Below are 15741 nucleotides of genomic sequence, written 5' to 3'. Positions count from 1 at the left end.
AAGGAAAATTTGGTGAGAATTTGTTTAGATACTCTTCGGTTCGGTTCAGTTCAGATGATAAAACACAGAACCGATTAATATTCTAAAGAATTTCGGTTCATTTTTGGTATATCTAATAATTTAGACATTTCAAGTAATTCATACTCCCCCCATTTTAATTTAAATGATGTTTTGGCTTTTGTTTGTTTCATTATAGTTGACGTTTTGATAAAAACAATGCAAAATATGTGATAGATGACCATATTTACCCTACATTTATTATACTTTAAATGATTTACGACACATGATAGTCAATTAATATAGAGAGGTATAAAAGGTATTATACGGGGTATCTTAATTTGTGTGAAACATCTTCGAACATCATATAAAAAGAGAACTGAAGGAGTAATATTAATTGAAACACACTTAAATTAAAAGGTTATAATTTGATTGGCAAACAAATGTGACTTGACCAAGATAACGTGTTGATAAGTCATATGTGACTCAATGACACCTAGGCTATGTGGATCTTTGATTGTATCGTCCTGACATCGACTGTAGCCCGGGCTAGTGTCCATTTTAGGACGTCAATCTCGTTTTCAAAATTCGTCGTTATTTCATCAGGAATGGATTCCTCGTTGCTGTCTTATTTGTTGTTCCACGTTGAGTTTGTTCGGCCTTCCACGACGAGATCTCGCGGGCTCTTTGGGGACGGGGAATTTATTTGTGCCTGCTGGTCAGTCAGGATTTGGGTGAGTTGCTACAAGTGTTGTAAAGCTTATTGTCTCATTACATGATGCTTACATGTACGATGAAAGAAAATAGAGATAAAAATTCGTAAATCAGCTTGTACATGGGGTAATATAGCGTCTAAATTGATGATTGGTTCCACTGGTGGCGGAATGGTGATGATATTCGAAGTTGATACAACGATGATAATCAGAGAGTATGTGAATACGAATGAGATCGAATGTAAAATGAGTATGTTTGCTATATCAGAAGCTTAGGTCCCGCTTTTCCTTTGTTTTCATCCTCTTTTATTTGGACTACTGGATTGAATTTTTGAACCGGGTTTGGAATAGGATGAAATCTGTTCCAACAGAATTGCCAACATAACTTGATTTGATGATGAATGAGAGCATTGTTGGTCAATCCAACCACATATTTTCATATCCCAAATCATTTATAGTCTTTGTTTTTTTTCTATCTTTTTTAAAAATATGGTTTTGGCGGGAAATAAAATTTTGTGGTTTTAGCGGAAAAATATATATTCACGATTTTGGCACGGAAGTTGATTTTGCGATTTAAACAGAAAAAGTAATTTTGAGATTTTGTTAAGAAAATGAATTATGCGGTTTTGTGGTTTTAGCGTGAAAACATGTTTTGCGGTTTTGGTGAGAAAATGTGTTTGGCGTTTAGGGCGGAAAATTACGTTTTTGTGGTTTTGGCCAGAAAATTCGTTTTGCGTTTATTGCGGGGAAATACGTTTTTGCGTTTATGGCGGGAAAAGCTTTTTTGCAGTTTTGGCAAAAAAATGCATTTTTGTTTTAATGGCTGGGAAATACGTATTTGTGGTTTTGGCTGAAAATATGTTTTTGCATTTATGGCGGGGAAATGCATTTTTGTGTTTGTGGTGGGAAAATGTGTTTTTTGTGATTTTGGTGGGAAAAGCGTTATTGCGGTTTTGGTGGAAAAATACATTTTGACATTTATTGGAGAGAAAATAATTTTTGCGGTTTTAACAGAAAAATGTGTCTTTGCGGTTTTTGCGGGGAAATACGTTTTGGCGGGTAAGAGCGTTTTTGTGGTTTTGGCTGAAAATTCGTTTTTGCAATCTTGTTGGGAAATTTGTTTTGGCGGGAAAGTACATTTTTACTATTTTGGCGAAAAATGCGTTTTTATGGTTTTAGCGGAAATGCATTTTTACGATTTTGGTGAAAATGATATTTTGTGGTTTTGGCGGAGAAATGCGTTTTACGGTTTTATCATTTTTCTTGAGTGGCAAAATGATATTAGATTTAGGTTTTGATTTTTCAGTTATATCGAGGATATCTTAAACATTATATCATTTTGATAAAATCATCTCCATCTAGATGGTTCACTTTGGTTTAGCTGGCTGATTTAAAAAAATTAAACCTTAATTTATAAAACTCACATAGATGAGCCATTAAGATTACTTGTAATTTAAAGTCTAAAGAGAAGACCCATGACGTCAGACTCTGCGCCACAAACAGCTGACTCATGTGTCTGCAACATCTCGATTGAAGCATTTACGAATCTTAGTGGCAACGGAGAGGTTCTCAAGAGGGTTGAGATGAGTTTGGTGGGATTAGGGTAGAGATTGTTGGGTTTCGGAACATAAGAGGAAGACGTTGAAGAATATGAGCTGAGTATTGACGAAACGAGGGAGGATTTGAGAGAAGAAGAGAGAGATAGGGTTCCCATGGCTGAAGCAGAGAAGGGAGAGTTTAAGTGAGAGATTGGAGAGATTTGATAAAAGCTCACGGAAGAAGAAAAAAACACGCGACTTATAGACCCGGTTACATTTCTGGGTCGGGTTATTTTTATTGGTATATTTAATCTAAGTCATGGTTTGTCAGGTCCTTGGCCCAATTTGTATGCTAACTAAACCGAATGGCACCAAACAAAAATTTGTTCCAGTTCAGTTCAATAACTTGTTACTTTGGTTTGGTTTTTAATTTCATTTTTTCTGTTTGTTTTTTTTTTTTTGTAAAATTGGAACCAAACCAAAATCGACGGATGCCATAGTAGTAAGATTGCAATTTCCTCAAGCTTAATTTGATTTGTCTTTCTAGTTTTTCATCTTTTTCTTATTATCCCGATCTAATTTTATAGCAAATTTACTACATTGTATATATTATTGCTAACACCATATTTAATTTATTGGCAAGATATAGTTCTTAATTTCCTCAAGCTTAATTTGGGTGGATTGAAATTTATTAAGGAAAGGAATCCTATTCACATATGGTTGTGTATTTATCTACTTTATGTTAATACTTTTGTTATAGATAAGTCCTAAATAAGATTCATAATCCCGTATGGGGATATACTTTGAGTCTTGTATATAAACAGAGCGATTGCTCAAGCAAATGACGAGTTACAGTTTTATATTTATTTTCATCTTTACATGGTTTCAGAGCCAGGTTTAGGTTTTGTTCTATTAATAAACCTTAGATTTTTTTTGCCCTCAATGCATTGACCAACTCCGTAGACAATTGGTTGTAATTGTAACCAGTGAACATCACCGATGTAATGAGAGCTTCGGGATTGTCGGAGGCAAACAACGAATAAGGGGTAGTTGCTCAAACAGACAAATTGTTTTGCACTTCTAACCGATACTTTATGAATTTTACAGGATCTAGGATCGTTTCACGAAGATCCTAATTGGAGCATGGAAGAACGAGGTGGGGTTTATTTCTTAAGGATGTTATGGCTGCAAGAGTTCATGTTGCTGGTTCAGTTGTTAGATCAGTTGATCAGTTTCAATGGCATCAAAGGCTAGGGCATACATCTTTTTTCCGTGTTATCTTTTTTACCATTGTCGTTAGTTTCAAATAAATCTGCCACTCAAAATCCTTGTGACACTTTTATTAGAACTAAGCAGCCTAGAGAATTTTTTATGAGAGTTTGAATAAAACTACTATAGTATTCAACTTATTCACTGTGACCTAAGGTTATAAAGAAACCGTTTAATGGGTTGATGACGTTAGTTTTAATGTGTACAAATTTTCATTTTTAAAACGTGTGTATTAATTGGGTACAAAAAATAAGTTGTGTATTAAATGGGAAACCAAAATAGTTTATGTATTTTTTTTATAGCAAATCTAATATATTTCAGGTATTTTGGGGGAATTTTCCCTTCTACAAATGTGTACTTTTCCTCCTCAAGAACGTGACCATAGACAAGTCCAGTCCATCTTACAAGGATAAAGATTTTCTACATCAATAAGATTATAATAGCGCTACTTATCATTCTATCAAGTAAATTGCAAAAGCTTATTTAATGTAAGTGCGCTGGAAGTTCATTTAAGTTTGGACGTGTTTACCTAAAGTCTATTGATTTCAATGTTCGTTAGCAAGTTGAACCTCGACATTATGGAAATAAATCCCTTATATATTAATTGAAAAACATTACAACCTTTAAGTGTAGTCACGTGACATCACCAAAATAAAATTCAGAATCCTTAGAAAATATGTTGGTCCAATTAAGTATATATTATACTTTTCATTAAACTATTCATCAAATTAATTAAAGTGTACAATTACTATTTTATTTTCTTTTCTTAAATAAAAACTATGAAATTACCAAATATGAATAATATATATATTACAATTAATGATTCTAATAATAAAGATTTGATAACAATTTATATCTCATCCATCGTTTTTGTTTAATTTTATATTATTAAAATAAATTAAACAATCAAATTAGTTATAAAATTAAAACATAGATTTTTTTCATATATGTTATATTTTGAATTTTCAAAAATGACAAAATTACTAAAATTGTTAAAATTATTATGTTAAAAATTAATAATCAGTGGTTTAACGTCCCCTATATATTAAAAGAGAAACATTTAAAAAGTGTAGAACATGTAGTTTGTACCAATTAAAAAAGTATCATGCTGATTTTTCATGTAATTAGAATGTTAGTTTGTTTACGTTGTGGCTTGAAAATCAATTGAAAATTTTGTTAGTCTAATTTTAAATTGCTAGGGAATGTTATATTTTATAGTATGTTCATTATGGACCATTCACTTATCAAATTAAAACTATTATATATTATTTCTTTAAATAAAACCTACGAAATTACCTAATGTTATTATGATATATATAGTATTTAATGATTTTAAATAATGTAGATTTGCTAATAATCTGTATATTTTCTATCATTTTTGTTTAATTCTTTATTATTAAAATAAATTACACAATTACAATAATCATATATTAAAAATTATATTTTTTTGTATATGTTGTATTTTAAATTTTTCAAAACGAAATAAATTACGAAAACTGTTAAAAGTCTCACATAAAATTTTTGTGATCAATGTTTAAATTTTTTTCTATAATAAGATATAATGATAATAAAATCATATAAATAAATAATTTTATTTTAATAGGTGTTTATGTTAATAGATATATACTTCCTATCGTTTAAATTTAATTATATATCATATAAGATAAATAAGATTGATTGTTTTGATTTACTTATCCTAAAATGATTGCAAATAAACAAGAGCGGTCATTTGATTTATATGTGCAAGCCAATTTATTACATAATATTAACTAATTTTTTAGTTGTTTAATATATAATTATTATTTTATTATTTCATAATATGCAGAAAAATATAAAATAAGTAAGAAATATAAAATATTATAAAATATTTATTCTGCACAAGATTCAGATCTTACCCTAAGTATGTATCTATTTGATATTTTGAATCTTAAACATTTTCTAAATCTCAGGCCAAAATAAAAGAAAGAAAAGAGAATAAACTCAAAAATCAATATTTATATCGAGCAATAACCAAAATGACACAAAAAAAAAAATATCGAAGATAGATAGATAGATAGGATTGACACGTGAACATATTTTCATAACCATAATTAATTTTTAAATTGCTAAATCATGATATAAAACCGAGCTGGCATAGTTTCATTGTAACCAAATAGTAGACATGAGATTCTTCGGCCTAAACGTTAGATTTTTATGCGATAAATAATTTTTTGACCTAAAATATTTTTAAAAATGGGATTGGTTCATTAATAAACATATTATGTAATTAACAAAAAAAAAATTAAAAAATTATTTAATGGCCAAAAATATTAATTCGATCAATAATATAAATTTTATTTTTCATACGATATTTTTTAAATAATTTTCATATAAATTTACCCTGCGCAAGACGCATGTGATCTTATCTTAGTATTACTAGTATTCTAGTATTCAATCCAATACAGCTTGCTTCTCCTAAATTATTAGAGAAATCTCAAAAATTTCTAAAATATATATTCCCTCTGATTCCTAGTATTTTCTTTTAGAGGGTGTTATTGGTTTTGGAAGTTTAGTGGAATTGAAAATAACTGTAATTAGGATTCTTTTAATAGATTTGAGTGGAATCTTTCATCGTGAGTAGGATTTGAATAGAAGTCTCAAGTTTTTATTTTCACCAGGTGTCGAAGAAGGGAGGCCGTTTTAGAAAACCCTAGATTCTCATGTTTGTTTGTCTCTTCAAGATACCTTACTATACCATTGCAAAAAATTTCCTTATTTTTTGTAACTAAATAGAAATCGCAAAAAAATTATGTTGCCCTCTAATATATAATGTTATCAAAATCAATTTTAGATGAACAAAAATAGATTGATTTAATATGCCTACACTTGTCAGAGATGATCATTGATCAATATACAATAGGAATTAGTTCAGATATGATTTCACACAAACAAGAACACATGAGCAAGCAAAAGCATCTAAACGAAAAGAAGAAGGAAAAAAATCGCAATTTCTTTTACTTATATTGATCTTTCTTCATCGGTTTTCTTTGTCTTCTCGAGTTCGAGCAAATAAATCCTCTCAGCTTCCGGTACAGCCAGGGTTAAAGCTCGTAACCTATGGTTCAAGTCATCAAGCTTGTCCATTAACCTATCGTTAGTGAACAGTCCCATACAAACGCTCTTGATCGTTCCCCAGCTTTCGATCAAAGGCAAACCAACTATCACAACTGATCCTATTGTTCCCCAAGCTATAGCCACAATTGCCCAGAACCAGAAATATCCTCTGCTAAATACACCTGCAATATTTCGAGTATTTGATTAATCTTCATGATTAAGGTTTATAATTAATACTGTATACTTTCGAACAAAATGTTTTAAGGGATAAAAATTAGATAATTTGTTCTAAAGAAAGTTAAGGAGTTAGTACTTTTGATTAGTATTAACATCACTCATTTTATAAAAAAATGTCTTTCAAAGGTTTGAAATTTATCGATATTTTAAAATATATTTATGTTATGCTAATGTCAAACTTTTTAATCAAAGCTTAAGTTTAAATAAGATAACAATATGGATTTTGATTTATATGGCGAAGACTTACGGGCTGGGAGGGAGAGAACTGGCCAGATAACAACAATGACGAGAGTGAAGACAAGACCCCATCTAACAATCCAAGCTTTGGCTCTTTTCAGCTTCTCTTCTCTTAGCTCCTCCAAAGGAACATCATTTACGTCCCCTGAAGCCCCATCTTCCACCAATTTGATCTCTCTTGTCGTCGACCAATCATAATTCTGTGGCTGGACTAGACTGCACACCGCATGGATCAATCCTCCTATATATTTACACATACGGACCAAACCAATCCAAAAAAAAATGCTATCAAAAATCTTTAAATGACTATTAAAGAAACTAATAGAAAAAAATAGGAGTCCTGACCTGTTAGAATCGCAACGAGGTTGCCAGCTAACATCGGAGCATTTCTCCCTGTGGTATCAAGATCAACGCGTCCGTATTGTATCTTTGCGGTTGATAACCAAGTAACGATCCCAAGAACACAGCCAGAGATCGACCCAAGAATCGCACCAATTGCATTAGCTTTTCTCCACAAAAGCATGAACGCGATGGGAATAACGGCAGAGCCGATGAGAACTCCCATTGCGAGATACATCCATGCGAGTGAAACCCCAACTTTGTTCAAGATCACTGCAAGGATCCCCATGAGACACCCGAATCCGAGAACCCCGGATCTTGAGACTCTCAATATCTGTTTACCGGTTGCTTTAGGGTTTATGTATGTTCGGTAGATGTCGTAAGTGAAAAGGGATGAGACCGCGATTAGCTCAGAAGAACCAGCAGATGTTACGGCCCTGTATATAAACAAAGAGCGTAACGATCATGATTCTGATGAGCAATTTTTTTTGTATGTGAAGTTGGTTTCTTGCCTAAGAAGAAACCGAGATCGGAACTCATCGTAAACAATATAGTGGTGCTTATTGGAACAGGGTGAATCAATACTATTATTGTATTAATTGAACAAAAACGGATCAAATTGATCGGTTATGTGGACAATAAAGTAAACAAACCTAAACGGAATCAGACTGAGTTAATCCGAAAAATATACTTTATTTTTACTAAGTATTAGGTTAAATTGATGAGCCAAAAAGGAGAAATTGTTAGGTTTGATTTAACCGAAATAAGAGAACAATAAACAGATTGAAGTAATCATGCAGAAGATTCATTAAAGTGAACCAAATAATTTTTGCTGTAATGTAAATTTATATAATATGGAAAGACTATTGTACTTACATGAAAAGCATAGTGAGAAGAAGCATGGATCCTGTTTTACCCATGAGAGCAATGGCAGTAGCAGGCGGTACTAGACCTCGATCAGCCTCATCTTTGGTTATAGGCAAGTCGAGGGCAAGTGCGCCGAGGCCTAACGAGGTTGCTAAAGAGAATGGCACAGCGAACCACACGAGTCCACCAAGCAAATACCCCTTGTGAGTTGCTGAAGGTCTAGCAGCTATTGCACTCACCCAATAACCCTACAAAAACAAATAACATAATGATGATATGTTAATGCGATTCCGCATGTGTTTACCAATTTATATTTATTCAAAGTTACATTTTCCAGTTAAAAGAAAAACATATTATTTTACACCAAAAAAGAAAAACATATTAGCTACCCATATAATTAGTTATTTCTTTTGTTTCTAGTTTTAGAAATTTATCATCTATCAAATGTATTTTTATTGTTTTTATCATTTAGTAGATAGATGATTAAATCTCGATTTTTTAATTTTTAAGAATTCGTCATTTGACAGATATATTAATAATTTGTTCAAAGGTTTTAGTAAAATAAACTAGTTCTTGTAAGTTGTAATCTACTGGTCTGTAATAGTGCTGATATGATCTCATAACTCATATTCAAACTCGGAAATATAGTTCGAATTAAAAACAAGGAAAAACTTCATTGAAAATAATCTCACATTGTCTACGAAGACAGTGCCGAAGTTTCCGACAATGTTGATCAGACCGAAGACAGCACCACCAGAGCTCAACATGGTGACATAAGAGCCTCTGTAGTTGCCGTTGACAGGACCGCAAGATTGGCCGATGTGTGAGTGTGGCTCCGCGCATGTCCTTGACTTAGCGGCCATATCTATTAACCGGTCATAGACCACAGATGGACTCCCAAGCTCACTACTCAAAGTGTAGACCAGATATACAAAGATGACTAAAACCACGTGAACTGAAATCAAACGAACCAAGCAAAGATGGTAATGTAAGGGTCTCTCTGATTTTGCGTTAGGAACTTAGGATAGAACACCATTAGCGTACTAGTCTTGCAAATATATGAACAAACGAAACCATTAGTAAACTTTAGAAACAAAAAAAGACAAATCTTATAATATATTTACGTACTGGTATATGACCAGATACTCTTATATTTATAATTCTATAATTAACAAAACTAAACTCCAAAAACATACGGATACGGTGCACTATAAAATAATGAGTTCAAATCATAGGTTGCTACAATCAGTCAAACAAATATAATTTAATTAGTTACAATATCAATACTATAAGGGAAGGAGTCTAAAAAAATCTACTTATAAAAGTTGTTTAGACCCTTTGATTTAATTTATTATTTATTGGTCTTACCTTAAATTTATACTAACAATATATTACCATATATTTCTCTAACAATAATTTAGTCAATTCTTTTATTTATTTAAATCTTACTCCTAAATCCTAATCATTACTATTACTATATTTATCATTTTAATTTTTAGCCGTAAAAGCATTGAAAGTAATGTTTTATATTATCACTTTTATCATATAATATATGATTTAAAGCAAGATAAATTACAAGACATATATGTGTAAATTCTAACTTCTTCTTTCGTTTATAATAAAGTAATCATATCATATATAAACTTTTTCACTAAAATTATCATATCATATACTAAACTTTCAACCGTCTATAATTTGATAATATTTTCATATTTAAAAATAATTTTTCTGAATATTTATGTTACCTTCACAAAAATGAAGAAATTCATTGGTTCTATTAAAGCTAAACTGACTTCACGATATCAGTATTGATTATTCAATATTTTGAAAATTATTTGTTTAGATATTATATTATTATATACTTTTCACTTAAAACGAATCAATACTATTAAAAAGGAAAGAGTTTTAAAAAATCTAACTAGATTTTCACCCGCACAACCGTGCAGGTATATATTCACATTTATATATACATATATATATATTTGTTTTACATAATTATTATCTATTTTTAATGTTACTCACATATTTAAATGTTTGTATAATTATGCCAAATATAATAATTTTATAGTTTTCATGCTGTAAATTAAAATCATCACATATATATGTTGCTTATTATATATTTGTCATACTGAATTTGCATTTGATTGTTAAACTAAATTTTTTAATGCATGAAACAACATATATGAAAACAATTTTGTATTTAATTTATTATAATCATGATCCGTAATTCAAATCGCTAGATTTTTTTAGTAATTTTTTAATGTTTATTAATTTTGTATGATAAATTACTGTATATTAAAAAGTTTAAGATAAGTTAAATTTTTATACATGTATTATATAGTTTACTAATATTAACCCGTTCTACCAACATATTATATTTTTAGCATAAATATTATATATTTATGACAATAAAATATGTTAACTTATCAATTTAAAATAATTTTATCATATTTTGTTCAATATAACATTTTTATTTTAAAATGATAGATATTATTATAAAATTGATAAAATAGGATATAATTTTATTCTTTTAGTAAAATTTCATTACTAATTACAAAATTAGTTGAAAATATTTATATCCAATTTATGACAATTAAGATCTTATTATAATCTTTTTCAAGAGATTTGTTAGAATTTTAAATCTTTTTAAAAAAAATTAAAAGATATAAAATATATTATGATTAAAGTAGTTAAAAATATTATATATATTATCATTAGTGATATCATTTATTTTTATTTAAATAAAAAATATCACTCATCAAAAAATCATGATTTTTATTTTATTGGAAAACAAATTTGAAAAAATTAAAATAGAAATAAATATTTATTTCTAACAAAATCTTTAAAAATTATTAGTAAATGTATTTCTGTAATTAATTAATTTCATTTTATTTAATTTTTCGTATATAAACCAAAACTATATTCAATTTTAATTTCTAATTATATTTTATGATAATTTAAATTAAAACTAACTAATTTTTGAAAGTAAATTTAAAAAGATTCTAAGAAGATTTTAAAAAGATTTTGTTAGAAGATTTTAAATATATTCATTTGTATTTCAAATAAAAATATAAATATATTAAAAGATATAATAATGAACTTATGTAAAATATAATATTTTCTAAGAATGGTCCAAACTAAAAAAAATCACACATGAAATAAAGTTATGACCTCTGTTTTAATATATTAGATATAAAAAAGTTGTTGGAGTTATGTATAACTATTTATTATTTTTCTGATAATACATTAATCACTCTAAACATACAATATTTTAAATATTTTTAACAGATCTTAATATTATTTCTTATGATACCTTTACTCAAAAAAATATTTCATCAGCCATGTTTTTGTACAATAACGTTAAAAATCTATATCAAAAGGTTGTTGGACCTGATATGGACGTAATGGGTTCACATCTGTTCGGGTATTTAAGATCCTAAAAGAATTTAAAATATATGAAAAATCTGAAAAATATCTGAAACACGAAAAGTATTTGAAACTCCAAACAAATACCAAAAAAATTCAAATACCTAAAGATTTAAAATCTTATTCAAAATCTGACACGATGAACTGAAAAATACCCAAAATTTTATCCAAATACCCAATTTTTTTTAATTTGAAAAATTTACCTGAAATCAAAACTCTAATCGTAAACCAAAAACTTAAAAACAATATCCATAACACCGGAAACATATTCAGAATATCCAAATATACCTAATAAATACATATTTATGATCGGGTCTAGGGTAGGACCCGGACTCAAACAAAGACTTGCATGTAAAAAAAAACCCAATAGGTTATCTTCTCTGGACCTGAACTAAACCTATAATTTTGGGTCGGTTCGGTTTGTTTTTTTGATCCGGATATAATTTTCATGTCGAAAATAAAATTACGTAAAAGTGTACATATAAAATTTCAAATAAACTAATTTGTAGATTATATAGCTGTTAAAAATTATGTTTTTCGATATAATAAAATTTTGTATTATAATATAATCCAACAACCACGCGCTTTCCAAACGCGCATCAAAATCTAGTATATATTTAGTTTCACTTAATTGGAATCTTTTCAATTTATTTTGATTTTTTATAAGAAATAGATTAGTCGGATTAAACCTCATTTTTTTAATTTATTAGTTTCCAAAAAAATCGCCTCAATATATTGAACACTTCAAATAAATATTTTTATATGTTAACCGGTTGGTAGTTTTGCGTAATTTTATTTCGAGCTTTGAAGATACATATATCAATATATATATATTAGAAATAAATTAGATACCTATGACAGAATGAACATAGCTTGCGAGGAAAGTAGCTTTAAGTCCTCCTGCCAAAGTATAGACAACGACGCCTACAGGAATGAGGAAGCTTGCGGCGTATATATTTACTCCAGTGAGGGCATTGACCACGGCCGACCCACCGAGCAAAAGCATTGCCGTCACTACCACGTTTGTCGTCAGACAAAATACCAAGAACACTATATGTGTTGCGGTTCCCCAACTAATCTTATCAAAAACATGAAAAAAAGAACTATAAACTATAAACATCCCTCAAAAGTATATTTCTAAATCATAAATAAACCGTGACTAGTCTTTTGTCCGGCTATTAACAAGCTATAAAATAAAACCAGATTTAGTTTTAGTTATGTACCGAGCCTTCACGATTTCGCAGACCGTGTGAGCATTAGGAGCTTTTCTTTTTATCTCAATCGCCATCACACCGAACAAGAGTACCTGTTTTGCTCATAATCGATCATTCACAAGAGTCAAAATGCATATAGAAACTAAACCATATTGTTAAAATTGTATAAATGTATTATATAGTTTTGTTTTTTTGTATTAACCTGTATGGAGGCTCCACTAGCGTACCAGAACGGTCCACTAACACCATACTTCCATGCTACGTTTGAACTTTGCAGTATCGTCGCAGCCCATGTCCACTTTTCAGTTTTCACCCGTCGACCAGCGCAAATAAGTCAATAATTTGTAACCCAATTTAAAGCGAAAAATATATATTCTATTATATTAATTTAATATCTTATATAACCTGTGATACGATAACGCTTGCAATAAGTCCTGTCTTGACGTTTCTTCCGGCTGTATTGAACCATTCAGAGGTGTGTCGAGCCCCAACATATCGTTTTTCTAACCAAACCTTCATTCATTATTCAGAAATTATCATAGTGTTTTGAGGACTTTAATTCATTTTCTTTTACAAAAAAAATTATCATAGTGTACCCAGAAAAAATATCCAAACTTTATTAGTATCAGTGAACTGTCGCACTCAGTCGGCAAACCTTGATCAATTTCCTTATTACTAGGCTCTTGTTTTTGGTTTCGGATAATTATCAAATGAATAAAATTTGTTCTGTCCATACATTTTTGTTATCCAGATTTTTTTTTCGAATATGGCAACGAATCAACCCATTTTTGAACATTTGAAAGTAGTATATTCAAATTTGCAAAGTTGATTCGATTGACAAACTAGTTTTACTAATAAAAATGAATATATAACACTGGTCATTTTTTGGTAACATAGCACACCTTTAGAAAGCCTATTATTTGAGACAATTCTGCATAAAAGTCATTTTTAAATTATGCACGGCCGCCGAATCCGCATATATATTCGACAGAAAAATCGCTATATCAAAATTTTATATATACAAAATATTATTAATAGTTCAATAAGACAATATTTATTTTAAATAAAATATTTATTTTTCGTTCATTGATAAAATATCTACATAAACTTCTTATAAACTTATATATTAATATTAACTAATATTAATTATAAAATAATATGAATATCATATACAATTTATACCTAATGAAACTTAATAGAGATAAATATTTTCTGATTATAAGAAATAAAAAACATCAACATGGAAATTAATAAATTGATATTTAAACTATGATGTACTTGATTTACTAATAGTTTTAAAAATACATGTGGTCCACATAAGAGTTTCTCAAATCTCATAGTCTCTCATATTAAAATTAATTCTCAACAATTTGGAAAAAAATATTTTAAATCACTTTCATTATTTTTATTTTTATTAATAAAAGATCTGTTTTGTAACTTTTTATAAAAGATCTATTGAGAGACTTCGAATGATGGTTTTCTAAATGATCCGTTAATATAAAAGTTAATTTTGTAATTAAAATATCCTTATTAACGTCCGTATGTGAGCTTAATTTGAAAAGTACTACCGTTTGTTTTCGTTCTGAAGAAGAGAGATATGTTTTTTCTTCTTTTTTGGCAAAAGAGAGATCTGGTTTTTTTTTTTCATGATAATTTTAAGTTATGCTAAACGAAAACTAACCAGAAAAGATGTGAAGACGGCAAAGAAAGCACCAAAACCGAGAATGACGGCGTAGCCAACACTTTGATCAAGCCTCGTCGAATCGTCGAAGAAGTTTTTCTGCCTCTCGCATTCGCTTCCGCCACCATGGTAATATTTCGCCGAGAAGTCGAAAGGAGGACACTGGGCGGGCCTGGCCATTTCTTCAACAGTTCTTTTTTTTCTTTTTCAGGAAGGGTTCTTCCTCTTCTTCTTCTCAATGGAAAAGTAAATATGTTTCTCCTAACATTTGTAAGGAGGGAATGAGTTCGTTGAAAGGATAGAACGTATGTTTTGGAAACTTTAACTAAAACATTGTATTGTAACTTTAAATTTTAAATTTTAAAGATAAATATAAATTCTCATTTACAAAAAAGTAACAAATATAAATTCTCACTTTTGAAAGAAAAACATTCCTAAAAGATAGAAGCTGCTAGTTATGCTATCCACATAAATTTTCTGAAACTAAAATATTTTATTTTAAATCAGTTACATTATTTAGTGATATAGGAGTAAGTCAATACTCCAATGAGTCAATGATTTTGTTTGTTTGCTATTTAATGGTTTCAACTAGAACATGGATGTCATCTCAGTGATTTAAGACAATAATAAGTTTCTTGATTATATTTTCAACAACCAAAGAAAGGGGAAAAGCATAATAAAATATTCAAATAACACATGTTCATATTTAATAGTTTAACTTTTTTTTTTTAAACATAATATATATTTTTATATTTTAAATATTATTTAATTTTAAATTTTGAAAAAAAAAACTAGGAAATGCATATTTATTGTTAGTTCACCCAACACAAATTCTATTTATATTTTGGTAAATTTCTATACAAAATATACTTATATTGAGAAACTTACCTTAAACCTTTTAAAATAAGAAATCTTGGTGTGCATCTATAAAATAAAAAAAAAGAATTACCAAACCATGTCATATAATAGTTTGTACAGGTATCAGTGTTTTATTATCATCCAAATTCAAATCAAATCAATTGCTTATTGTTGAGAAATTGCTATGCTGTTCAAAGGATCAAGAAACAAATCCCAACGAACCGGAACAAAACCAACTCGGGAAACAACCGAAGACAAATATATAATCAGCC

The 15741-nt window shown here is 29.2% G+C and overlaps 1 protein-coding gene across 1 annotated transcript; it reads right to left on the bottom strand.

The window, feature by feature from the left end:
• Positions 1 to 6341: 6341 nt before the first annotated feature.
• LOC106381667 (urea-proton symporter DUR3-like) lies at positions 6342 to 15003 on the bottom strand. Its single transcript, XM_013821591.3, has 10 exons — positions 14612 to 15003; positions 13336 to 13443; positions 13133 to 13228; positions 12940 to 13022; positions 12569 to 12789; positions 8983 to 9245; positions 8300 to 8538; positions 7430 to 7860; positions 7095 to 7325; positions 6342 to 6792 (listed from the first exon to the last, which is right to left on the bottom strand). Exons 1-10 carry the CDS (start codon positions 14789 to 14791, stop codon positions 6515 to 6517), a joined length of 2130 nt encoding a protein of 709 aa, XP_013677045.1. The 5' UTR covers positions 14792 to 15003; the 3' UTR covers positions 6342 to 6514.
• Positions 15004 to 15741: the final 738 nt, after the last annotated feature.

The sequence above is a fragment of the Brassica napus genome, chromosome A2 (genome assembly GCF_020379485.1).
Source record: "Brassica napus cultivar Da-Ae chromosome A2, Da-Ae, whole genome shotgun sequence".
NCBI lineage: Eukaryota > Viridiplantae > Streptophyta > Magnoliopsida > Brassicales > Brassicaceae > Brassica > Brassica napus.
The sequence above is the reverse complement of the archived record's forward strand: the minus strand, read 5'-3'. Positions and strand labels throughout refer to the sequence as shown.

Bases quoted from the DNA above. Each gene is read 5' to 3' on its own strand.
- LOC106381667 (XM_013821591.3), bottom strand. From the start codon at position 14,791: ATGGCCAGGCCCGCCCAGTGTCCTCCTTTCGACTTCTCGGCGAAATAT. The intron at 9,246-12,568 runs GTATCTAATTTA...GTTTGATTTCAG, and splicing joins CTATGTTCATTCTGTCATAG to TTCACGTGGTTTTAGTCATC. The intron at 7,861-8,299 runs GTAAGTACAATA...GTTTATATACAG, and splicing joins CTTCTCACTATGCTTTTCAT to GGCCGTAACATCTGCTGGTT.